The sequence below is a fragment of the Ictidomys tridecemlineatus genome, chromosome 7 (genome assembly GCF_052094955.1).
Source record: "Ictidomys tridecemlineatus isolate mIctTri1 chromosome 7, mIctTri1.hap1, whole genome shotgun sequence".
Classification (NCBI taxonomy): Eukaryota; Metazoa; Chordata; class Mammalia; order Rodentia; family Sciuridae; genus Ictidomys; species Ictidomys tridecemlineatus.
In genome coordinates, this window is record NC_135483.1 from 188,568,920 (window position 1) to 188,596,756 (window position 27,837).

Sequence of the window (27,837 nt, forward strand, 5' to 3'; positions counted from 1 at the left end):
CTGATGCTATCAGTGGACTTATGAACTTGGAAGCAGGGGATGCGGAATATTTTAATCATCGTGTCTCTCTTCCCCAGTGTGATGAAGTCACTATGTTCTTTAGCTAGATTTATGGAACACTCTGAATGAAATACTCAAATAGACTTATATGGTTAGGGGTGACTTATATGCCAATCAAATATACATCTATGGGACATGAATGTTTTTTAAGTATACTTGTTTGACATTCATAAACCTTGGTGTTAGTGTGAGGTAATAAATGTTTACTGTCTGTGGTCTGGACCCATTTCCCTTTTCTGTACAATGACTTTCTTGGTTTTTCAAATAATATATTAGTATTTATGTTCTCTGTGCTCGTAGAAATAAATATTTATTCATTGCTGATACTGATATGGACTACAGATAACATTTAAGTTTCTCTTATTCATTTAATAAATATTTCTCCAAGCTGATATTGTGAAAAATATAATACTAGATGCAGCAGATACAATGGTGACCAGAGGTGGACGTGTGTCCTGTTTTCAACAAACTCAGTGTGTGGAGCAGCCAAAAATTACATAATAACCATGTCAGCCTCATGGGTTTCAATGATGTGGGAGGTTCTGACTTAGTGAAAGTAGAGGAGAGGTTTCACTAAGAATCTGTTAAGGAGGGATGGGATTAACCAGGTGAGGAAGAGAAGAGGGCATTCCAAGTGAAGGGGCCTGGTGTGTAGGAGTGCCCCAGGGTGGGCCAGTCTACATAGCAATGGGAAACAACGTCTATAGAAGGTTGAACAGGAGCCCAGTGGAGAGGATGTGAGACCTGTGAGACCTTGGTATTCTAGTGGAGGTGAGTGGGAGGATAAGGATCTGGCTCAATCCAGAAACAAGGGTATTTTGCTCCAGAATGTTAGCTATCCTGGCTTTGTGCCCTGGTTTAAGTATGTAGTAATCAGTTCAAAGCCTTGTGTATGGGATTGCCAGTGCTGTGGACAGCTTTACAGTTCCGACAGCTTGTCTACCTACTGCATCACATGAAATTTGAACATTGTAGACATTCTTATTCCTTCAGAAGTACAATTCATGGGCACAAGTGATGGCCCAAAGATGGAGTCAACAGATGACAGACTGTTCTTACAAATTATTAGGAATATCCCTTGCTTTTGGTTTTGGTAGATGCTGGTTGTAACCTACCATAATTCTTTCTCTAATAACCCTTGCACCCTATAAATCAGGAGCCAGCCCTCATCAGAGACTTAGGCTTGCTCCTTCTATGTACTTTACCTCCAAACAGATAAGGTCAGGGGCAAGTAGATTCCCCCAAAAGGAAGCCCTCTGTATGCCTGCATCCTTTTAATAGGTGCACGAGAGCATCTAAGGAGTTCAGCGGAGAATGTGGGTGAATTTCAGGCATTAATTATGACATAGGCATTGATATTTTAATGGAATTAATATGTTGTGAAAAGGTCTCTCGTATTTGAAATATAGTCACTGGCCACATCAATTAGATACTCAGCTGGATTCTTTATCAGTAATTTTTATCTCAGTTTATGTTTAAATAAGACCACTGGTTTGGTCATTTTTGCTAAATGATATTTGTGCATCCATAAATTTTTTTTGTATTAACCCAGTGGGAAGAATTCTATGAAATTATTTATTCATTGCTGATACTGAAAACAGGGATTATGTGCCACACATATTTCATATATTGCTATATTACCTTGACCCTGAAAAGTAGAAGTTAGGAAAGGCATAGAGGTTGTAGGATCCATAAGGAGAGGGAGTTCAGACTCCCTCTTCTTATGGATCCTACAACCTCTGGGAGGCACAGCTGATTTGTGCCCATAGAAGCTGAGCCAGGAAGCACTGGGGCTCCCAGATGAAAAGGATCCTGCTGTCCCACTTTTAGAATACAACAGTTACTAATAGGGCATTATGTGAAAATGTGGATATGTGATTCTGCAATCTGTATTTTGGGTAAAAATGGGAGTTCATAACCCACTTTAATCTAATGTATGAAATATGATGTGTCAAGAGCTTTGTAGTGTTTTGAACAACCAATAAAAAAAAGAAAAAAAATAAAGTGAGCAGGGAGAGGCTGTTTGTCAGTGAAGAACGGGATAGCAGCAGCAGTGAGGAGCTGGGGCTACAGACGCTGTCCACTGTTTTATAGTGGATGTGGATTCATGCATGACCTTGGAGAGGAAATGGAGACCCTTTAATCATGAAAACTATTCGGGCAATTGAGTAGCAGACCCAGAGACCCAGAGAGATAGAGAGGTGAACAAGTATATAGAGAGATTTTAAGAACACAAGTAAAATAAATGTTCTCTATTGAACACTTAGCAAATGTTAGGGGCAACTTTTTTTTTTATTGAATTCTACCAGCTTTAGTACCTGCATGTACAGTGCAGCCCAAGGAACCCAAGGGACCTGCTTTCCTCCTCTCCCAGCATCCATCCATTCTCAAGCCCTCTCACACTTCTGCTCTGGTTCTCTGCCATCCTCTCCCTCGCCCACTCTCCCATCTTTCCTCCCTAGCACTGTAGAGGAGAGGCTGACTGTTTTTATCTACAAAGTGCACAAAGGGTCAGGCAGGGCACTGGAGCATGAAGGCAGTATTGCCACCTTCTTTGCTACTTGCACTGGAGAACATGGTAATATCTCAATAAACATCACAGGGAAGAATTCTCCTCGTGGCTGTCTGCATGGCACATGACCAACCTCTGTGTGTCTGGTACCTGTTTATCTCTAGACTACAAAAACCTTTATAGCATCCTCTTAATGATAGTCACTACTCTTGAGTGACCCTCTTCTGCTGACCCTGTGATCTTAGCACCCTATTCCCCTCCTTTTCCCTTATATTAATTACCAATAATATAATTAACAATAACAACTCCTGTTTATGCAGCATTTAAAGTATACTAGGTATTGGGCTCTGTCCTTTATGTGTATATTTTGATTAGGGTTTCCAGGCACCTGTAACTTGAAAAACTTCAGTGATATCACATTATTTTTAGAATGAGCTTCTACTGGTTCCCAAGGCTTAGCATACTCTGGCCTCTAATGTTCAGGTCCTATTTCTTACTCCCCTTTTCCTCATTGCCTGAACTCCAGGCATCAGTGGAGTTGACGGGCACTTTACCTGGTATTCACTAAAGGTTCAATGTGAGTACTGAATGAATGAATGAATGAATGAATGGATGGATGAATGAATTCTGTTTTCCCAAGGCTTGTACCTGTCTTGCACTTGGCCTCTACTCCCTGTCAAGAGGCTTTTTCTGTGGCAGCACTTTCTCGCCTGCCTTGGAGGCTTGTGGAATTATTATAGGGATCAGTGGCGATAATTGTGAAAGAATAGACAGACATTAATGTCACTGAGGTCCTGGTCACTACAGACACTGCCAGGAAACCACTGCATGGCTTTAATCTAATTGACCTTCTGACTATCTTTTAGATTTTGAGCAACATTGTGGTCCCATTGAAAGAGAAGAGGAGTGATATATATTGAGGGTCTGCTATATCTTCCTGGAAAAAAAATGGTGCTTTTATATATATTTTATTCAAATTACTTCCCACGCATCAGAAAGAGAATAATAATTGTGAGGTATTTTGAAACCATGAAGGCCTCTTTAACGCTAGCTTGACTGATAGATGGAAACATTCAATCTGAAACTTCTGACTTTAGCTGCCTTGCTCAGTCAGACAATCCACCCATGTAGAGACAATGTTGTGAAGCTGGAAAAGATTTCAGAAGTGCTTTTCCTTGAAGAAGGTCTGGTAAAATTTGTCACTGCAAATTGTCCCCCAAATGGTCAGATGTCCTTTTCATTCACAGACCAGTCCCTGCAGTGGCAAGGTTGTGTAAGATGAAGTTCAAGTTTTATTAACTAATTGACCAAATACGGAAGAATGAGTCTCCAGTAAAGATCCCTCCCTCTTTGCTTGTTTCTACCTGTCAAAACAGTACGTTTGTATTGTATAACACTTGCCTGTTGATGGTTTAAGAGGTGGTGACTTTTATTTAAATAAAGTGCTAATTAATTGAAATGACAAATCTTCCAGAAGATGAAGGATTTCGGAAAGGGGAAGAACACAACTGTTGGAAAACTCTTTAAGCACAAGTCAATCACATCAGTAAATGGAAATCTGGCAGAAGGCAACCAGATAATATCAAAAGAAGAGAAAAATCAATGAGGACTGACAGGACAGATGCTTCACACAAGAGATGAGAGTCAAAGAATTAAAGGGAGTGTTGGCAAAATTGATGAGGCTGCTGAGTACGGCTATAGAATTGACACTGTTTCTAATCTTAAAACAGAATACCGTGTTCACACATAATTTTAAAGGGAAAATTATGACTTTCCAATCCAGTCACACCTAATTTATTATTTGTTCATTATGTCATTCAGATTTACTTTTGAGATATTGGTAAAATGAACTAATTATAGTGTTATTTTTTGAATGGCAAATTTCTAACCAATAATACTAATGTTGTTCCGATTTCATATGACACAGATACCTTTGTAGCAAATTTACACATCTTTTTCTGGGTTCCATTTATCTTCTTGTAGCACACATTCAAATTGCTACATTCTTTCCCTTTAAATAAGCAAGTGAGCATCCCTTCCTATTTTTTTTTCCCCACTCCCAACCATTCATACCAGTACTGTAAAGTCTTCCAGCTTAAAACCTGGGTTAGAACGCCACCTTTTCTGCATTTCATTACATATCCTGTATTCATCCTGTGAAGTCTTGGGCTTGGGATAAACGCTGAAGAAAATGTCATTGTTCACACTGCTCCCACATTCTTTCTCTGTATGAAGAACTGCTGTGACCCTCAAGGACTCAGCATCATTCAGTTTGTGAGAACTGTGCTGGGGCATACCACTCTCCATGTATATTGAATCTCTTCCTTGCACACTTCTCTTGAGTGATTCATGTGGTGAAATTGCAGTTCATTTCCTAAATTACACGATTCCTGTGAAGTGACCACATTTTCTCCACCTTCACAGGAGAGGAAGATTAACACCATTTTAACAGAATGCCTGGTCAGATCACTGGCCTGCTGATAATTACAGGAGTGGAGTGGAGTAAATGAGCCTTTTTAGTCGCTACCAAGGAACACTGTTGATTCAGTTGAAAAAAAATAAGAAAGTTAAAAATCTTCAAGGTATATCAAGTGTATGAGTCAGCAGTGACTATACCCTATAGGGCTAACATTTTACTTAGAGAAAAAAGAAAGGCTTCAATTGGTTATTTTTATCTGAATAGCTTAGATAAATTCTGTGATTATATTTGTCCACATGAACTAAGTGGAAGAATTGACTACTCAAACTGAAAATGAATGAATAAGTCTATTCATAGGCATAGTTTATAAAAAGCCATTTACTGTATCTATTTATCTTCTTAGTTCAAAATCATAGACATGTAGGAGAAAAGTAAATTTTTTGTTTAATTTATGGTAATCTTGAATTACAAAGAGAGAAAAGGATTAATTCTCCTTGTAACCTTGAAAGCAATAGTAAATATTTTAAAGTTTCTATAATTTTATTCAGTGTATTTTAATATTTTAGAAAGTACACTAAAGTGTGACATGTGAAAACTGAAAAGGTATTTTAAGTATTAATTCCCCTGATATAAATTGGTAGCCATTGTGTATATAAATTATATATATATATGTATGTATATATATACATATATATGTATATATATATACATGTATAACATATATATTTGATGAATAATTAAGAAATCTCTTTTATAAAACTAGCAGTATATTTTATTTTATATTCATTCTGAAACAGTTGGTTTTACTTCAATGCACTAACTGTTCTAAAGAAATTCCTTAAAACTTTTCAGATGGAGTATATCATTGAAAAAAGTATAATTAAAATAGAAACAGACCATTGCCATATATAAGTTCAATTGCTCTGATACATAGGAAAATTATCATTTTCCTTTGCTTATAATGAAATAATTGAGTGAGTGAGTGATTTAGCTATGGATATTCCATCGTGTTTCACTAAGAATTTGGATAGCTAACAGAAAAGATATATATGAAAAAAATGATAAAACATGAGTTTTATCAATTTGATGCTTATTTCAGCTCAGCTACACCAAATGACTCAGGGCTAGGGAATATAGAAATATAAAAAGAGGCCCATATCATGGCTAAAAACAGCACAGATATTGAAATCATAAACTTCTACTCTGCTGTTACACTTGAGCTCTGAATTTATTTCTAGGAATTCTAGAAGCTGAAGGGCAATGATCATGTGAGCAGTTACATTGAAATTGTTTTTTTCTCATAGAAAAGTGAAGCAGATTTTTAGAAATGGATAATCGATGTATTGTACCAGAAAATTCTAAGAGCTTCTGATTATGTTTTGGAGATTAGTGTTATTGTTGCTGCTGTTGTTATGATTTCAAACAAACCCAGTGTAGTAATAAGTATAACCAGGAGTTCAGGGTTTTATTATCAGCTCTATCTCCAAATATTTGTGTGATTTGAGTAATTCACATAACCTTCCTTGACTTTGTTTTTTTTTTCCAGCCATGAAGGACAGGATTGATGACCGGGCAAGATGACCTTTGCCAAAGTCCTATGTACTTCTAATATCCTCTGCACTACATGTTCTCATTTTTCCAGCACAGAGAGAATAGCCCTTGGTGTTTCAAAAGGCATGATTTATACTTGAATTTCTCCTCAGGGAAAAATTATTTTAAGAAGTTATGGGTTACCTGTCAATCATGTCAAATATTGTTGACGAGGGAGCAGAAGACTGATCAGTCTGTAGTTTGAAAACCATCCCTTTGGAAATGAAAAGAAAAGTATTGCCCAGGGTGCCCCAGTATCTGCTCTCGTGTGGTTCCCTCCATTCTTCTCCACATGGCCCCAGCTGCCTCCAAGATGCGCAGGCACTTTTTGCAGATCATGGAAGGAGGACAGGGGCTTGTTCTTCCCTTTTTTTTCAGGGTCTATCTGGATCTGCTCTATCCTCTTAAATAGCCTTTGCCAATTTGATGTTTATTTTAGCTCAACAACACCAAATGACTTGTGCATCACAGAGCAGGAAGCAATAGTCTTGTCACCTTTCCCTTTTATTTAATGAAGAAAGAAAGAAGGAAGGAGGAGAGAGAGGAAGAAATAAATAAGTCACACTGGTTACAATCTCAAGTACTGTTTGAGAGCCAACAATGGTCAATTTTTAGGACAATTAATGCTTCTGGCAGACAGACTAGAGATCCTCCCAAATACATGCACATCCTAATCCCAGGAAGCTGTGAATCTGTCATGTTATATGGCAAGGCAGAATCAGGTTTTAAGATGGAATCAAGGTCATTAATCAGCTGACCTCAATATAGGAAGATTAAGCTGGATATCTAGGGGACGAATGTAATCACAAGGATTAGTAAGAATGGGAGAAGGAGGCAGAAGAGGTCAGAAGTTGGAGAGATGCAAACTGAAGACTCAACCCTAACTTGGTGGCTCTGAAGGAGGAGGAAGGTAGTCATGAGGCCAGGGGCCTGGCAGTCTCTGGAAGTCGGAATAGGCACTGAGCCAGTTTCTCCAGAAGAACCTCCAGAAATGCAGCCCTTCCAACACCTTGGCTTTACCCCAGGGAGATCCATGTCAGACTTCTGACACATGGAACCATGAGATAATGGATTTGTGTGTTAAGACATTGATTATATGGCAATTTATTAAAGAAGCATGAGAAAAGTAATGCAATGTCTTTACGTTTTTTGAACTAACCTGAGTGTCTAAAACCATGTCTACTCTAAGAAGTTTAGAAGTTTAGGCTACTTTTTTAAATAATCTGGTTATGTGTGTATTTAAAATAAAAGGGATAGAAGGAGACACATTAATTCACATGTGTTTTTGTTTGTTTTTATTAGATTAAAAACACTCAAACCATATTGCAGAACATGCCAACTCTTGTATCTCAAGTGGAAATGTAGCTTGGTGTGCAGGTAGAGATTTTAATGTCTGGATTTTAGCGTTCATTGGGAACACAGATTTTAATTCACATGCTAAATCCCACTGACTGTCACTCCCTATTTTTCCATTATTTTCCTGTGATTCTCTATCATACCCATCTGTCTTCATAGTGCTTGTGAGTCAGAAATCATATTTGAGACCTGCTGAATCAAAAGGTGTTCAGAAAAAGATGACATGTTGGTAGAAATTGGTCAGGAACCATTTCTGACTCATTATTATTCACGATTCAGTAAGTTTCTTGGAGCAGGAGATCAAAAATGTCTAAAATAAATGAAGCCTTATGGCAGAGGAGGTCTTAAAGAATCCCAGAGTCGGAAGGTACAAGCATTAGGAAATGAAGTGGAACAGGGAGATAATCAAATGACATTGGATTTTGAATTTGGAATTTTATACTTCAAGCTTAGCTCTGTTGTTCCCTGACTGAGTGACCTTGAATGACATTGAAACTTTGAGCCTTGGTTCCTCATCTTTAAAAGCGTGCTGTAAATAATAGCTCCTACTCTAGTTGCCACTTGGGGAAACTGTCATACTGCAAAATATGTCTGACTTCCAATAAAATAATTACAAGTCATATGAAAAATCAAGGAAAAAATTAAAAACACTCTCAAGAGATAAAGGAATCAACAGAACCAGATCAGACTCAGGTATGACAAAGAGGTTGGAACTACATTATAAAAAATCAAAAATAACGATTATTATTTTCATGGTTCTGGAGAAGGAGGTGGGCAGCCTGCAAACTCACTTGGGTAATTGCAGTAGAAAGATGAAAACTGTAAGACAAAATAAAGTGTGAGCCTTGAAACCAGGTGAAAAATGATTTTAACCAATTAATCATTGGTAGAATCAATTCAGTTGAGAAAAGGATTGATGGACTTGAAGGTAGATCAGTGCAAATTACCTGCTTGAAACAAATACTGTAGGAGAGGGGACAACAAAGATCACCGAAGAGGAGAGCATCAGAGGAATGTTCTAATGATGTGTGCAATTGGAAGAGATTATTCCCAAGCTTTTACCAGAATTAATAGCAGACACCAAGTCACCAATCCAAGAAAGTTAGAGAATACCATTCAGGATAAATACATGGAAACACACACACCCCCTCCATTAGCACATCACACTCAAATTGCTCTAAACAGGACACAAAGAAAATCTTGAAGACAGGAGGGGATGATAGACAAAAGACATAGAAAAGAAAAAAGGTAAGAATGACAACAGCTTCACAGCAGAGACCATAAAAGTCAAAAGAGAGAAGAAGACTGGCTTTAAACAGTAAGAGAGAGAGAGAGAGAGAGAGAGAGAGAGAGAGAGAGAGAGAGAGAAGATGGTCAACCTAGAACCCCATTCTCATAAAAGGCCTGCTTCAAAGAGATACAAGCTTTCCTGGAGAAGCAAAAATAGAATTCACTGCAGGCAGACCTGCTTTACAGGAAATGGAATGGCATACTCTTTGGCCACAAGGTGTGCAGCCAGTCTGTACAGTTAATCTGTACAGTTGAGTGTCAGACACGGAATAAGCTAAGGGTAATCCAAATTCACTTTTTGTTATTTCTAATTGTTCTGGGAAAAACCCTGGTGGCTTAAAAGAAATATAATAATATACACTATGTTTATAGCATTTATAAAAATAAAATATATGATGAAATAGGACCAATTATCAAAGGAGAGAATTTGGAATGTATACCTGAAAATGCTTACACTGGATGTGGAGTGGCATATTATAACTGGAAGTTAGGCTGATTAATAAAAGATATATACTCTAAACCGTGGGGGACCCCAATGGTTTTGACAAAATATAAATAAGTCGTAAGTCAATAAATGAGATAAAATGGAATTATAGAAAGTTCTCATTTAACACAAATGAGAGAGAGAGAGAGAGAGAGAGAGAGAGAGAACAAATGGCACAAATAGAAAATAGGCAACTGGATTAAAGATTTAAATCCAGCCCTATGCACAATCATAATAAATATAAATGGTCTCATTACATCAATTAAAAGAAAGAGATTGTTAGGTGAGAGGTAAAAAGAGTGTGATATCACACCCTGTCCAAAATAAATAATTTAAAATGATTATTATTAATCCTAAGTAGATTAAAAGCAAAAAGATAGAAAAAATAAACCAAAAGAAAACTAGAGTAGTGTACTAATTTCAGAGAAAGTAGACTGCATGTCTAAGTCATGTGAGCTATTTACTAGTACTGATTTTTAAACTCTATTATGAATTGTATTTGCAGAGATTTATCCATTATGATTGGTATCAAAGCTCAAACATAGCACTGTTGCTTGTCCTTCACCCAGGCTATCTCAATTTGTCCTCAAAACATCCTTCCAAGTGTTTGAAGTGTGGTTTTTGTTCACATTTCATGGATGATGAAAAAAATCTACAGAGTAGATAAGCATTTTTCTTTGGAATGGATAACCGATAACTATCATGGTAGAACCAGGATCTTATTTACAAAAGAGTAAGGTTTTACTGCACCTTACGTAAGCGTAATGTTTCTCTCCTCATATGGGGGAATATTAAAACAAATCACCCATGCTCTAGGCCTAGTGTTTTCTCACACGAGTGGGTGTTGCTTCAGTTCTTTTTAATGCCTTGATTTCTCACTTATCTCTTTTAAGAGTGTGAGATGTTGATCCACAGAGTGCCCAAGTGAGAGCTGCCCAGGCTGTCAAGGTCATTCATTCTCCAAAAGGACTAAACACCAGGTCTCAACATACCAAGTGTATCACTATTTCTTTTTTCCTTAAAGATCTTTGGATCGGAAACTCACGCACACAGAGAAAAACTGCATTCAAATGAGTCATACTAGCTAAAGGAGACTTCTTCAAAACAACATGCTTCCTACTAGTTCATTTATGAGTTGAGTGTTTTTAGCAGATATGTACATATTTTACTGAAGGCACCACATGGATAGAGGTCAAGGACTTATAAAAGTTGCCAGTACCTGAAGTGCAGTGCGAGTGATGTACTTCAAGACTTTTATGAAGTTATTTCTATTGGAAATTGCTGTCAGAGTTCCCATCTCTTCACGAGGTACCTGTTACCCAGTAGCAATGCAGGTTCCCAGAGTCTTGGCCATCTGGATTTACTGATCCCCAGTTGTACCTTGTGGGGTGGTGTTGTCCTGACATTTATGAATTGGTCATGTGGCTGCAGCTTAGCATGACCTTAAGGACAGGGCATTCCAGGGTGAAGCATCATCTAAGTTTACACCTAAGGCAGCACACGATATTCATTTCTGTTCCTCAACTTCTGAGTATTAGATCAGTTTTTTTTTTTCCTCAAGAGTTTTCCAGAAACAGGACACAGAAACATAAATACACTCTTGCATTTCTCATTTTGAATGAAACTGAGGACCTAACCATAAAGTAAAACTTTTCTGATACAGGGCCCTTGTTAAAAGTATCTGTATTACAATTAGTTTAGTTTTCTTTTTTCTTCCTGGAACTAAGATTCTGAGAGACATAATCTTGAGGTTCAGGTGAATTTTAGTGACATATTGCCATGTAAACTTCAGGTTAATTAAAATAATCTGACAGGAAACCTAAATCAGTATGCCTAATTCTTTTTAAAAGTTCGTCTTTGATCAACTTTGGTTTTCTATGTGAGTCATATCAAAATTTTATTATTGAAATAAAATCTAAGTTAAAAGAGAAGAAAAAAATATGTGCAAATATTTAGGAAATAAGAGAAGACTTCTTTTTTAAACTTTTAACTCAAGTTTAGATGTGGTCAAAGTGACAAATTATTTCTGTTTACAAAAGAAAGAAAAATATTTTCAGTACTTGCTGCCTTTAAAAGATAATCCTCTTGCGTTTAGACTGCCCCCATGTGTTCTAAGAATGACATCAGTTATTTGTCCAAATTGTGTTTAGAATTTCTTTTCCCCTCATTTGAAATAAAGTGTGTGGGTTCTCAATCAATAGAAGAAAGAAACCAGAAGAACTTTGGGGGTGACCTAGCCCTGCTACATACTATTTGTGTAAATTTTAAAAATCCAATTATTTTCTTTTGTTTTAGAGTTTTTGATAGGAGGTGGATAAATATCTAATAATTAATGCAAAGAATATAATGATCAAATTACCTAAGGAGGGATATCTCTTGATAAATAAAAGAGGCTTTGCTTCTGTGAGGAGAAACTTCCATACAATAAATGTGGACTGGATGTGCCAGAGGAGAGACGTTGTATTCTTTTATCTTCCTAAAACCTAGTTGTGTGTCCTTAAAAAATTCAATAAACTTTTTGTAAAATAGATGACTTGGGAAACTCTACTAAAACTTCTAAATAAAAACCCCACTCCTACCCTCTACCAAAAAGTAGCTTTCTTTAAAATTTGCTCTTTCTTTGAACTGGACTACTGGTCAAAAAACACTTGGATTCTGTGTTTATAACGCAACAAAGATTCTGGATTTATAGTGCAACAAACAAACGAGGAAGCATTTAATTCCTTCACAGCTCAGTTTCCTTTTTGGAAATCTCTTTCAACTTTGATGAACAGTGCTTTTAAGAAATTTGCAATGTAATCCACATAATCTATTTTGCATTTGAAAATGAAAATATTCATAGTAAAAATGAATTGGAGCTTTCACAGCAGTAACATAATGTAGTATGGTAATTCAAAGAATCAACATTTTCTTTTTTAAAAAACCATGTTTTAAAATTTATAAAGTATATGAGGCAAATTAAATTTTGAGCTCAATCTTCATAGAATATTGCTTGATTAAAAATCTCATTTATACATTTAATTAAACATGCTAAGAAAATGGAAAAGCCAATAAAGAAAATGTGTTCTTTAATTAACTCACTATATGACCACATCAGTTTGTTTTCTATGTCTGGTTGCTGAAAGGAATTTCTAAACTGTTTTATATCCTTGATCATCCTTGTTATATATTCTTGCTCAAGAGAAGCAAGGATTTATAACCTCCAACTTCATTTTATCAGATACTGAAAATGTTTCAGATTTGTACAAGGTGAGCCTTGACTGATACTAATTTGATGTTTCCTAATAATTGTAATCTTCTTAAAAACGTTTGTGTAGCGTATCCAATCATTAGTTCTTCAATGTTCAAGGTTTTGTGGATAAGTCGTATGACTAATACATGTTTGTATACATAACTTAAAATTCTATTTTGCTTTTTGCATATGTAACTCATCTATTGGAGTTAATCTACATGGATAAGGATGCTAATAAAATAGATGAAATCACTACACTGATTTGTGAAAATGTGATATCTCTGGGAGAACAAGCAGATGTATTCCAAAAGTTTAATTTTCTGCAGCTGATGTTAAATCTCTATGGAGAGTTGAATAGACTACTATAAGACATAGAGCAACATCAGTGCAGTCAGTCTGTTATTTATAGGGTAATTGTGTAGAAATAATTTTAAGAAATTATTATCACAATGTATTTTCCAATATTTCAGAAAATGCCCCCCACATTTGAATAAGAATAAACCATGATTCAGTCACAGTGGTATTGGTCTGTAAAACTCAATTTCAAATAAGTGATCTATTAAAAGTATCTGTATTAGAATGGTGGGGACACTTAGTTCATCATTTCAAGTTACATGACCCTTTGCCCTAAGTAGTAGTTTAAAAAATCTTATAGGGGTTCTTACTTTACCTCTTCCTGCAGCCGGAATTGAAAGACTTAGTGGTCCTTTGACCATGTTTGACTCAGAATATCAGAAACTTTTCACTTAAGAACAGCTTTGGACATTACACAGTAATCCCAATGGGTCTTTCAGAAGCCTTTTGGTACCCTCATGGTAAGATATGCTTAAGGAGGTCTGTAGATGGCGGGCTCCAAAGGTTTGAAAGGCAATCTCTAACCCCCTCTCCCACCTCCTGCTTGGCTACTTGGTAATATAATATCAGCTACATGTGTGCGCAGCCTGTGGGCATTGGGTCTTGCTGCTCTCCAAGAATCCAAGCTTAAAGTGTTTATTCCAGTGTCTGATATTCTCAACTCGACAGGATGCTACCTAGATGTTTGGGGAAAGGAGGAAGTAGAAGATGATAAGAGGATCAACACTAAGCTCCATAGGAGGAGAGGTGAGGCGGTGCTGGCCATAGCACTACCCAGAATCCTCCTTCCCCCGAGTGTGAATGCTCCCGATGCACCAAACCACAGAGAGAGCAAAGCTACCTGTCCAGCTGCGGGAGCCCAACTAGAGCCAGGACCCCAATTTACCCCTGAGATTTACCAGGCAAGAAAGAGAAAATTCCCAGGTTCTTGGATTCTCAGATTGTGTCTGAAGGAGAGCAGTGCAGAAGCCAAGGGAGTGGAGGAGACAGGAGGAGACTAACACTTCACCTGGAACCCCAGCGCCCGAGCCTCAGCGCTGAGTCTGGAAATGCTAAAGGAGTCCAGATGTTAAAGGAGTAATCTGCAGACTGGCGTAGGGGGTGGGGGGCAGAAGGCAGGCGGGGAGGGTGGACTGGAAGGGGCTGAGGTCTCTTCTGTTCTGGATCACTGTAGGCGCGGTTTAGGTGCCCGGCGGAGGTTGAGGCCATCTACCCTCATCCCTATCAACCACCATTCCTCACCCCAGCACCTCCAGACACCGGCCCAGGTCAAGATAAGGGAAGAGGGGGACAGTGCCTTAGTCCTGCTTCATCCGGTTTTCATCCCTACCTTGGAAACGGCGTCCCCGACAAGGCGGAGAAAACCTCTTCAGCTTGGCTCCAGGGTACCTCGCAGGGCAGAGGACACCTCCGTCCCAGGGACCTAGAGGAGGGCACCGAGCGGTCCCCCATCCCCTGCAGCCCCTATGCTCAGGCCCCACCCAACATCGCGCCCAGCGCGGGCAGCTGACAGGACAGCGATCATTGGAGAGTGGCTCCCACAGCCGGTGCGGGACTTAATTGCTAGTGCAGCGACCCCAAGCTCCTTCATGGGTGACCCGCGCAAACCGAAGAGCTCCAGGGCAAGTTTCTGAGCGAACCGAAGCTCAGAACGGAGTTTGAGGGCCATTGGGTTGGGCATAGGGGCAAGCGAGTCTTACCTTGGTACCGAGAGCAGGGAGTTGCCATCCATTGTTTACAGGCGCTAAGGAAAGGCGGAGGATGGGAAGTCTGCGGGGCGAGCAACTGGCTCCCCAAGAGCGGGCACGATGCGCGCGGGGACAGATGCGCAGCGGAGGCAGCTGAGGCTCGCTCCTCCCTGGAGGGGAAGCGCCGAGCGCAGCGACCTCCCAGTGGTTCCCTCGCGCGGTTGAGTCAGACGGTGCTGAGCGCTGGGCGAGCGCTTCTACCCTCTGCGAGCTGCTGCTTCCTTCCTCCAGGATACCCAAGTCTCAGCTGCCCCGGGTTGCTTCTCAGCTTTCCCTGCCACTCCCCGCGCCCAACAGCGGAGGTGACTCGATACAGTCTCTCTCTCCCCGCCCCACGGTCCGGTCCCCTCCCTCCGGTTCCTTCCCGTCAAGGCAAGTGCGAGCCTTGAAGTTGCTCACCCACTTTCTCCCAGTCGCGCTGTCCAGCAATTCCCGCTCTCTCCACTGGGCGCGCACCACACCTTTGGCTGCCTCCAGGTTTTATTTTCCTTAGGCTTCTGGCACGTGATGGTTGACCACCCAGAAGAGAGCACCCAACTCGTTTCCTTTCGCTTGGCCTTTCTCTTCCGTTTTTGGTCCTCATATTTCTTAATCTAATTCATTCCCCTTAATTGTCACCAGTCAATCTCTTACCGTGTCAGAACCTGGGAGCACACAGAGATTTCAAAACCTGTGACAGTGGCCATCCTTCTGAAGCCAGCTCTGAGTCTAGAAGCTGTCACAAATGTCACTGTTGCCTGATCAGTATATCCTTGAGCAAAAATGAGCATTGTTTTAAAAAGGATAGCAGAAAATGTCTGTTAAAATGGGGACACAGTTTATTCTTTTTTTTTTTAATTAAAAAACAAACTAAAAAAGGAAAGCTGAGACTGCCAGGATTTGGAAACTGGAATAAAGGCACTTTTTCTTACTGCTCCTTTAAGTACAACTAAACCCGTGGAGATTATAAGACAGACATAACAAGAAGGGGAACAGAGCATGTAAGGCAGCCAGGGACCTTGAGACTCAAGGAATGTCCCAGGGGTGGGTTTCTGGGCTTTTCGTTCTACCATATACATCCCAGACTTGGGCTAAAGAAGATGACAACCTGTTGACGTCAAAAATAGCAACAGAAAAAGCCCCAATAAAAGCTTCAGGGAAGGGGCAGCCTAGCAAGACAGAAAATTCACAGACAATGACTGCTTCACCCTGGCTAACACACAAGAGAAACCTGAGACTCCACTCTCAACTGCCCATCAAAGGCTAAAGGAAAAGTCCACAGTTCTCCGTTGCCTGGCTGAAGGAATGCAAGTGATGCCTCTGGGTCAGGTGGTATCAGAGAAGGCTGAATGGGGACCAGAACTTTCATCACCTCTAATACCTAGAACACTCTCCAGTCCTTTTTCACCCTGGTCATGGTGCCAGTGGCGCCCGGCTTTCCATGTCCACACAATAGTGGGGCCTCCTTCCTATCCACTCACATAGGTAGTATTAAGGCAAGGTAGGAAGCCAGGACTTTCAACCTCTAAGACAGTAGTAACCCTCTTTCCCCACTTTGGGGGCAACTTTCACACCCACACATCAGTAATGGGTTTCTACCCTACTATACACAGCCATTAGTCCTGATGTGACACCCCCTGTCTCAGTCACTGGAGACCCTGTAGCACCCTTACCACTCCTAGCCATGGATATCAGTGGAGAGCAGTGAACAGCCTGAATTCCCTCCCCTACATAGCAGCACCAAGGACTCTTACCATCTACTGTTAACAGAAGCCCAGAGGGAACCTAGATCCCTGCACCACCTGGTAGTAATAGGGCAGCATTATCCCATCTGCCTTGCCCTACAGTACCAGTGTCAAGAGGAGCCAGCTAAAACAGATGTTTAAACAAGATTTGGAAACTTTAGGCATCATGCCCTAAATGAACAGGTATTAATAGAAAATTGCTCTACCCTGTCAAGTACCAGGAATATTTAAAGCTGGATGGAAAATAATCTCCACCATGATAACAGAGATATGAAAATGATCTGCCAAAGCTTTTAAGGCAGTTATTATAAAAATACAGTTGGTTCCTCGTGGCTATAGTTTCCATATCTGTGAGTAGAACAAATCTCAGAAAATATTTGAAATACAAAGTGTCTGTATTGAATGCATGCAGACTTCTTTCTTGCTATTATTTCTCAGGCAAAAGCTATGTACATCACATTTACATAACTAATCTAGAGATGATTTAAAATATATGGGAGGGTGTGCATAAGTTATATGTGAATATCATGTTTCAGCATCCTTGGATTTTGGATTTTGGAATGGGCTGGGAGCCTGAAACCAATATCCCCATGCAATGGATACCCAGGAAGGACTGTAACTCGCTGGGCAATACAAAAATGCTTGAAGCAAATGAAAAAGACATAAATTTAGCAAAATAAAGCCCTAACTGTTGTATCAGTAGAAGATAAATATCACCTTACCCATTGTGGGGGGAATAATTCAAATGACAGTGATTTCTCATCAAAAGCTACGGTCACCAGGAGTAAGTGTTGCCACATTTATCAAGTGCTGAGGAAAAGAGTTATTGACACTCAGACTCCCACATCCAGGGAAAATGAGAATGGATCCCAGCTGACCCATCTTCAAAGATGGCCACAGGAAGGTTCTCAAGACAGAAATCAACCTGGAAAGGACTCTTGGAGCATCAGGGAAGAGGAACACAGTGAGCATAATATGGTAAATTCAATGGGATTTCCTTCTCCTTTCAATACTATGTTTGTCAGAGCAAACAACATTTTCTCATGTTCTTCTAAATATAAGTAAACATTTAAGACAATTATAAAGAGGAGAAGACATAGAGATATGTGAGAGATAAGACTTATATACTTGGTTTAATTAGTAAATTGACAATGCCAATTGAACATAAATTACATGTTTTTATAGCTCATGGGTAGAGAAATTACTTTAAAAACCAATATAGAGAAATATGTTCAAAACGAGTATACCTAAGTCATGTTAAACTTAAAAATAATTTTAAGCTACCTATAGTAGGGCAAGAAAAATTAAACAAAAAAAGAGAAAATAAACAAAAACCAATATTATCAGCTCTGAGTTCTTACATATCAATGATTACATGGAATGCAAATTGTCTAAATTTTACAAGTGAAAGACAGAGATAGATGAAATAATTATACCCTGTCTACCAGAAACTTTCAAATACATCTACATAGAAAGGTTGAAAGCAAAAGTGTGGAAAAGATACATTATGTGAACATTTTTCAAGGGAAAGCATAGTGACCATATTGATATTGAAGACACAGCAGACCACAGAGCAAAGAAAATTACCAGGGGCAGAGAAGGAAGTCAGTTAATGATAGAAGGTCAATCTAACAAGATGACACAGCAACCGTCAATGAATACACACCAGACAGGAAATCTGCAAAATATGTGTAGCAACAAATTTATGCAACTGAAAGGAGAAATAGACACATCCACAATTATGGCTGGAGTCCTTAACTGTTCATTCTCAATAATTGATAGAACAACGAGGCAGAAAAAAGGCATCAAGAATATTAAAGAACTCAATACCATCAACTAGAGGGGTCTAATTGACAGTTGTAAAGCAGTCCACCTAACAAGAGTAGCACTGGCTTTGTTCAAGTATCCATGGAACAGATATGAAAATAGATCACTATCCTGTGGCACAAAGCAAACTTCAGTAAGTTTAAAATAATTGAAATCATACCATGTGCCCCCAAACACAACAGAAACAAAAAGAAAATCAAGATCCTACAGATACAAGTTGAAAACATTCAAATACTTGGAATGTAAAGAATACACTTCTAATATATGGATGAAAAAAAGGTCTCAAGGAAAAATTTAAAAACACATGAATTGAATTAAATTAAAATGAAAATACAACCTCTTAAAATTTCTGGGATGTAATTAGGAATTTGCATCTTTTTTGCATTAAATGCATATACAAAAAAAGTGGGAAATGTTTAACTTAATGATCTAAGCTCCCACCTCATGCGAATAGTTAAAAAAAAAAAAGTAAACTCAAATAAAAAAATATATAAAAATAATAAAGTCACCAAAAGAAATCAATGGAATTTAAATAAAATAATAATGATTTTGAAAAGAAGAAACAAAGAGTTGAATGTTTAAAAAGATCAATAAAATTGACCAAGACTGAGAAGGTACAAATCACCAATATCAGCCATGAAATAGGGGATATTGCCCCAGAAACTGCAGAGACCAAAAGGCTAATAAGGGAATTCTATGAACAACTCTGCACACAAAAAGTTGACACTTTTAGAAACATGAACCTGGTCCTTGAAAAAATGCAAACTACGGTTATGGGTTAAAGGTAATTCTTCCTCGTCTCAAAAAAAAAAAAAAAAAAAAAGATACTCTGAAGCCTTAACCTGCAGTACTCCAAAATGCAATTTTCTTTCTTACTTTTCTTTTTACTTTTTGGAGGTAGAGTCTGTCGATTTAAGAGGTATTCAGGTGAGCCCTACTCACATATGGCTGGGGACCTTGCACAAAGGAGCACCGAGTGAAGGCCGGAGGAGAGTCCGGGGGATGCATATGAGTCTGTAGTTAGCAGAATTATACTGCCAGGAACAAGGGAGTGCCAGGAGCTAACTGCAGCTGAACATTGAAGGAAGGAACAGCAGAGCGTGACTCTGCTGACACCTTCGCTTTACACTGCAGCCTTCATAACCTGTCAAGCAATACATTTGTGTTGTTCTCAATCACCTGGATTAGAGTGCACGGTCATAGGAAACTAATATGTTACTTATACAGACCTTATATAAAACAGATCATTTGAGTAACGTTGCAGCTCTTAAGGTGATTGAATGTGTAATTAAAGAAATTCCTCTTCAAAAAGAAATCTCCAGGCCCAAATGATTTCACTATAGAATACTACCAAGTATTTAAAGAAAAATTAACCCTGATTTGACATACCCTCTTCCAGGAAATAGAAAAGGATTAATTGTACTAGATTAGTATGCCTTGAAACCTAAATAGGAGAACAAGTAAAAGAAAACTACAGATTGACATTCAAGACATAATATCCTTAATGGAAAATTAGTGTATATAATTTTCCATTAAGGATATCAAAATACAGCAGTATATAAAAAGAAGTATACATCCAAGTGGGGATCCAAGTGGGGCTCATTTGGGAATGCAGGAATGGTTCAGTATTTGAAAATTAATCATTGTAATCTCCCATCTTGTCAGTTAAAAAATGTATGTGTGTGTGTGTGTGTGTGGGGGGGGTGTTTGATCATATCAATGGGTACAGAAAAAACAGTGGACAAAATTCAATACTGGTTTTTGATAAGAACTCTCAAAAACATGGGAATAGATGGGGACTTGCTTAGCTTGATGGAAAGCATCTGACAAAATCCTAATATTCTATCTAATAGTGACATCTTTTAACAAAAATGCAGAGCAATTCAGTGGAAGGAAGACAGCCTTTCAACAAATATTGCTGAAGCATATGTTAAAACATAAAATAAAATTTCTAGCCTCTTCTTCCACTTTTAAGGACTTAGGGATTAACTGAGCCCCTAGCTAATCTAGGGTAATTTTATCTCAAAATCCTTAACTTCATCATACCTTCAAAGTCCCTGTGGCCATGTGAGGTAGCATGTTACAGTTTTGGGGGTTTGAGACAGAGCCATCCTTCAGAGGATGTGACTCTGCCTAGAGTCAGCCATTTGAGTGGCCCATGGTGGGTAGTGAGAGGACGCTGTGCATCTCTAATGTGGGGCATGCCAGGATCCTTGTTCTGGATGTGATCTGATATTACAGAGGTCCCTGGATTTGTCTGTGGACCACACCTCATTTTTGGAGGGATTCTAATGTATTGTACTTGCTGCCTTTTTTTTTTTTTTTTTTGCCCTTGGTCTTTTCTTTTTCTCATCATTCAACAATACCTCTAGTCTGTTTGGACTGCTAAAGGTAAGTACCACGGACTGCACAGACTGGGTGTTGCATAAAGAACAGACATGTATTTCTCAGGGTTCTAGTGGCTGGGAAGTCCAAGATCAAGGCAGGCAGATTCAGCACCCATTGACAGCCTGTTTCCTGGCTCATGGATGGTACCTTCCCTGCATCCTCCCATGGGGAAAGGGGCAACAAGCTTTCTGGGGCCTCTTCTACAAGGGCATTAATCTTGATGAAGAATATCCTGTTCACCTCCAAAAGGTCCTACTCCTGATGGTATCATATTGGTGGTTAGGTTTCAACATTAATTTTAGGGAGAAACAGTCATTCAGACCATCACACCTGCCGAGAATGCCCTGAGGCTCAGGCACTATTGCAGGTGATGGGCATTCTAAGGGGTATCAGGGACAGCAAGGTCCCCACCTCCTCCCAAGACTTCATATTGTAAAGAAGAAGTGGTCTAAATGAGATACTTGCAGACAGAGCTGCACAGTGTAAATTCCACACAACAGGTAGCTGTGGATGGTTGGGGAACGTATCTCTAATAAGGGACAATTTAAACTCATTCTAGACCAGAAGGAGTCAGATGTGCTAAGGTCTAGGGGGAAGATTTGGCCCATAGGCAGAGAGAATCATTCTAGAAATAGTTTCTGAACCAGTCCTACTGTGACAATGAACTTGGTGGCTTAGAGAGATCTGTACAGAGAAGCATGGAGCACCTTTTCCTTATGACAGTAGCTTTCCCTCACCCCTTTGTAGGATTTAGCTGGCTAAAGCTTTCACGATTATTCTGAGATTGAGTGCAAATCTGAGAAGTGTCTTAGCGTTCCCCATTCTCTCCCCCACCCCACACAGAGTGACTCTCCTGGTGTCCTTATGACTCTCTAATGATAGTAGTGACTAACACTGAGGTTTTAATTTTCAAGATATCTGATAGGCATGACCTATATTTCCCCATTTAAAAATAAAGAAAAGGAAAAGAAAAAAAGAAGTATTAGGAAAAAAGACACTGCTGTAGGGAAGTGGCTCAGTATGTAATTTACAAGTCACACACTGGGATATAAAGCTTGTTAAGAGACAGGAAAATGTCTATGTGCATTCAAAGTTCTAAACATTTCTTGATCACTGAGACTGGAGCCTTAATTTATCAAACAATGTTATTAGAACATTTTTGTGTTTTGTAATTGCAATGATCCTCGATGCACCTGCCAAAGCAACTAAACAATGAAGTGCAACAAAATTAATTGGGGATATTTGTAACTTTTTGTGTAGTATGTTAAAATAAAAAGTTGGAAAATTGCTCTAAAAAAAAAAGAGGTGGAGAATATGGCGTCATGGAACATTTCAAAACATTAGCTTGGCTGATTTTTTTTTCTATTTTCTTAGCTTTGTTGTGGTTCTCACCTGTGGTTCTTATGGCATTGCTTTCCATGAAGTGGCTCTGTGCCAATTATAAAAGCAGGAAGTGGGACCGGGCGTAGTGGTGCACATCTGTAATCCCAGAGGCTCAGGAGGCTGAGGTGGGAGAAACCTGAGTTCAAAGCCAGCCTCAGCAAAAGCGAGGCACTAAGCAACTCAGTGAGACCCTCTCTCTAAATAAAATACAAAATAGGGCTGGGGATGTGGCTCAGTGATCGAATGCACCTGAATTCAATCCTTGGTATCAAAAAAATATATATGTATCAGGAAGCGGGAGGCACAATTAGGCAGATGGTTCTGGGTGGCAGTTGTCAGAATGTGAGGTCCTGGAGGCATGAGAGAGTAACAGGAGTTCTTCTTTTAATGTGATTTCAAAACAGTCAGAAATTGGTAGGTTTGGTTCAGATTTCTGGAAGAAGTTTGAGAAGTCAGAATGAGAGAATTTGGAAGTTTCAGATACAAGATTCAATGGTAGTCATAGAATTTGAAAGAATTGCTGGTCAGGGTATGCACAATTCTTAAGAGCAACATGAAAACAACAAGATCCACCTGCATGATCACAAGTGAGGGTCCTACTTGGCTTTAAGGGTGTAAGTGCAGGGAGCAGGCAAGTGAGACCTGGTATTTGTTCAGCTGCTTAGGAATTCAAGTCAGTACATCCAGAGGCACAGTGAGTGGGAAGAAAATCCACAGAGACCAGCCATGACCACTCTTGTCTTCCGGCCTCCAGTATCTCTCCTCGTGTCTGCAATTGGTGACTTTGACCAACTCAACAGACACACCCTGTACAGTCCGCTAAGTGTGGTTCCTACTCAACATTGGCAGTAAGACTCTGAACACACTTCTAAGCAGGAGTTATAGGTTTTCATAGTATTCAATGTCATTTGCAACCTGCACATATTTATGGACTCCTATTAAATGACAGATTCTCTTTTAGGTACCTGGTTACAACACTAGACAAAACAGGCAAGGCCTCCTGCCCTCTTGCTCCTTACATTCTAGCAGGAGAAGGCAGACAATGGACAACACAAAGAGAAATAAGTGACTTGGTTTAAGGAGAGTTGATACATGTTATAGAAAAGGAAATGTGAGCACTGGAAGGGAAACCTCCCGGCACTGGGTGGTGGTCGTTGAGGAACAAGTTTGTGTGAGGGGATGTGTGAGGGGCCTGCTCCAGGGAGAGGGAGTGGGAAACCGTTCTACTCAAGAGACAGGAAGCTAGCCTCCAGAAGGCTCTCAGCAGAACCCTGAAATCTGACTGTTGTTTTGGAAAGATTAGCTTGTGATACGACAGGATAGTCTACAGAAGCAGGAGAGGAGACAAGTACCCAGTTGGCGGGGTTGGCAGGGCAGTGCTGATTACAAGGCATTTTGACTTTGTTTTGGTACATCCCAAACACCTCATGAATATACTCATGAGAGTTGTCATGTTATGGATTAATGGACACGTGTTACCTCCTCCGTGGTGCATCAAATGTCAGGGGCAGCAAGAAAAAACTTGAAAAGCAACTATGTTTTAAAGTTTGGAAAATCATTAGCTTTATAAATACTGTTCCCAGACACAGAAGGGCTTGCTCAAATATTAGGAATCAATAGCATTTTTCTGTACTTCAGCTCTAATAGCTGAAGTAATTATAGAGTATTCTTTGGTAGATCAAATTCATTCCTTTAATGGGAACTTAAATTTCTACAGAGCATGGAAAAAAAAATTCTCTAGCAGAATCACATCATCCAAATAATTAAATTTGGATATTAAGTATGCATGCTTATTCCTTAATTATAAAATTAAATTCTAATATATTTTTCTATCATAAAGTGATTTTTGCTTTATATTCTTTTAATACTTTAATTAAAAAGTGCCAACTGTGCAGCTGTGTTTGTTCCCAAAGCATCGTGTAGTTCCTCTAGGACAGCTTGACAGCTCCCCCTAATATTTTAATGCTATTACTTATTTGATGTCTGTCACCTTTGTTACGTGGTAAACACCACCATGGAGAAGGACAAACAGCTGTTGTGTTCATTATTATGTTAACATTATATTCCAGTGGCTTATTAAGATTTTCTATATGGAGATTATTAGTGAATAGTAATTTGCTGAATAAGTGGAATGTTACTAGTAGCTTAATTTAAAAAAAATTGTTTATTCACATTCACCTCTGAAATTATTAAATTTATATTGGGAGGCTGGTGCTGCAGGTCAGTGGCAGACTGCTTGCCTAGCACATGCGAAGCACTGGGTTCCATCCTCAGCAGCACCACATCAAAATAAACAAATAAAACAAAAGTATTAAAATGATTCATATTGGGACCTTAAGAGGAATTTTGTTAAAAGCAACTGCTGTTTTATCAGGTTCTTACTAGGATTCTGTTGCTATTTTCCACAATAGTCAATTAATGGGTGATTGATTCAGGAGGGTTATGATGGCCACAATAGGTGATTTTCTGAAAAATATCTCCTAAAGTCATTCAACAGAAGCAGTTACACCAATAGTAAATAACTTCATTATCTAACATTTTTAGCTACAGAAATATTATATCTTAGATCCTCATGCAGTAGCACCTTTGATCAAGTAAATTGAGGACAACATCCCAGCTATTCTTGAGAGTGTTATTTCAGCTTTGAAAGCCCATAAGCCATATGCAAATTTCACTTAGCAAATGTCACCCAGGTAAAAGAAAGCAAGGTATGCTTGAGAGGGCCCTCCAGAAGTAGGGTCCTGGTAGGGGCTGGAAAAGCACCTTGTTGGCATTGCAGACTATGAACGAGAAGGAGAGGCAAAGATGGAGAAGACTTGAAGCACTCTAGTGAGTTTCCATGGCTGCAGAGTCCTTGGGCAAATAAATTCAGCTCAGTGCAGGTTGACTGCACAGTTCTCAGATTACCAAGAGGTGGAAATAATTGTGCAGAGTCCCAATAGGTGTGTCCTGGTGGAGGAGCCGGGAGAGGAACAGTTTGGCATTAAATGGGAAAAGGGAATTACCAGGTTTCTTAAAGTCTATAATTTGTAACAGAAGTGTACTCTATCCTATTGCTCCTTTAACAAATTACCCCTAACTTAGTGGCTTAAAGCAACACAAATTTACTCCTTTATAGTTGTGGATGTCAGAATCTCATGAGGTTAAAATCCAGGTGTCGGCAGGACGTGTTCTATCTAGAGGCTTCAGCCTCTGGGACTCATTCTCTGCCTCCAGGGACACTGGCTGCCCACTCCTCTTACCTGTGGTCACATCACTCTGATCTCTGCACCTGTGGTCACATCACTTTTTACTCCATTTGAGGAGGGTTGGGGTCATTATTCAGCCAACCATAGAAGAGTATTCACAGATTTTCCTATAAATATAACTGAACTTGGAGATATATATACATCTGAAGAAATGGGTCATGGCCCCTGGAGATAGTCCCCTGAAGAATCCCCAAACTGTTGCACTGATTTACTACAGAGGCTCCATCTCCTGTAGACACACACGTACTCCACATGGGAGTGCAGCAAGGCTCCTGCAGAGGACCAGGTCTCAAGAGTCTCAAGCGCCCTGCAGGTGTTGCTGCACACCTGGGCAGAGCTGCCGCACCATCAAGGTTCTCACCCCTGGCCTGGCTATTATCCCTGGGGCCTCACATTCCTTTAATAGAGGAAATCAAAGCTCTGTGAATCAAAGCTTCAGCCATCAAGCAGCTCATAGGCTTCACTGTGCGTTTGTACATAAGCACACGTATGTTTGTACATGTTTAGAGGGAACCATAGAAAGGGAATAACTTTGCTGCCTTGAACGGACTTTTGAATTTTAAATGTTCATTTCAGGAATGAAAAATCTTACTCTCAATGCTTAAAATAATTCAGGATCCAATCATTTTTGATAAATATTCCTTATCTACTCCAACATGTGATTGCTAATGTTATTTTATTCTATCTATTCAGTATAAATTTATCAGTGCTTAATATGAGTAAACACATTGCCCTTCTTCCTGTGGATACGTCTGTGAAGGAAGAAATCTTATTTATTTCCCTGTAGAGCTTATGTCCTAGTTTGGAAGGCAGGCTAACAAACCAAAACAAACTATAGTCAAATAAGTGTCTGTACATACAAATGAATATATCAACAAAAGTCTTTTAATAAAACACTTTTCCATATACTCCCAGATAAAAAATTAAGTTGCTAAGATTATTAAAATCTTTAACATAGAAAACAGTTCTTCTTTATCATTTGGTAAGCATGAAATTAAATTGTGTTGTAAATGTCCATTCTTGGGAGATAATTGACCTAACTTTTAACTTAATTTTTGATATTTCCATTTAAAGGAAGGATGCTGACACTGAGAGAGTTCCACACTATGAACAGCTACCTTCTCCAGATTCTCACTTCTCAGAAAAAGATGCCATAGCTACCCAGTAGTTCAAGTTAGTAGCCTAATGCTCATCTTCTGCTCATCTTTCTCTCTTCTTTGTCTTCTGTATCCACAGATATGGGGTAGCCAGTGAGTAAGGAGGTTCAAGAAGTAGGTGATTGGCCAAGAGTCCATTGTTCCTATGCTATTTTCATAATTTCTTAGCAGCTCTGGCACGAGTATGCTGGTAACATTAAAAGGATTCTGAAATCTGTGAAGGTAGAGAATTCCTCAGTATTTTCTGCTACAAGAAATTGTATCAGATATGCAAACAGGAAACTGAATCAGGATCGAAGACTTTGAGAGTCAGACCAATGCACCAGTAAATAAGGCACTAATGGGAGGAGGAGGGAGTTAGAGGCAAATAGAGGTAGAAAGAGCTGACGAAGGTATAAGTACATATATTAGGGTTGATTTTGCTGAGCAGCATTAAAAAAATGTCTAAAGACACACAAAATTTGCTGGAAGGGGAATGCACTCCACTCTTAAGTTTTCCACTTGAGATTTGCTTTATATAGCCTCATCTTTCTCACCACAAAGTGATAATAATAATAATCTTTACCTTGGGGTTGGAGTTTTGGCTCAGTGGTAGAGCACTTGCCTAGCAGGTGTGAGGCTCTGGCTTTGATTCTCAGCACTGCATATAAATAAATGAATAAAACAAAGGTCCATGAACATCTTAAAAATTTTTTAAATGGTATTTTTCTTCGAGATTGTTTGTTCAGTATTACACAAAATTCTTTCATAAGATCATGTATCAAAGCATTTCCCGTATGGCCTCCATCCCGTTATCATGGGTGAAGTCACTGAGACTATAGTAACTCCTAGGCTTCCAGGCCCTTCTCATCCATGGTCTTCTCCACACCCTTGCAGAATCCTAATCATGCATTCATGGGAGTTGTTTCTGAAATCCACAAGGTAAATGAGAGATTTCAAAATGACGGGATCTCTATAGAATTTTGAGGTGCTAGTGCATACAGCACATGCTTTTGGAAGTGGATAGCAAAATAATTTTAAAACAGTAATTCTATTGATAAATATGTAATAAGTAAGTCTCTTGAA

General features: G+C 39.1%; 1 protein-coding gene across 13 annotated transcripts in view; it reads right to left on the reverse strand.

Annotated features, from left to right (window-relative positions):
- Window positions 1–15,495, reverse strand: part of Sphkap (SPHK1 interactor, AKAP domain containing) — a 152,803-nt gene extending 137,308 nt beyond the window's left edge. For 5 of the 13 annotated variants that reach the window (XM_021727119.3, XM_040267964.2, XM_021727118.3 and 2 more), the window contains exon 1: window positions 14,998–15,495. In XM_021727119.3, the coding sequence (XP_021582794.2) occupies window positions 14,998–15,029 (32 nt within the window). In that variant the 5' untranslated portion in view covers window positions 15,030–15,495. Of the gene's footprint in view, window positions 1–14,627; window positions 14,765–14,997 lie in introns of those variants that run through there. The other 8 variants (XM_078018142.1, XM_040267963.2, XM_040267965.2 and 5 more) reach the window with 3 other exon arrangements.
- Between the last annotated feature and the right edge of the window lie 12,342 nt (window positions 15,496–27,837).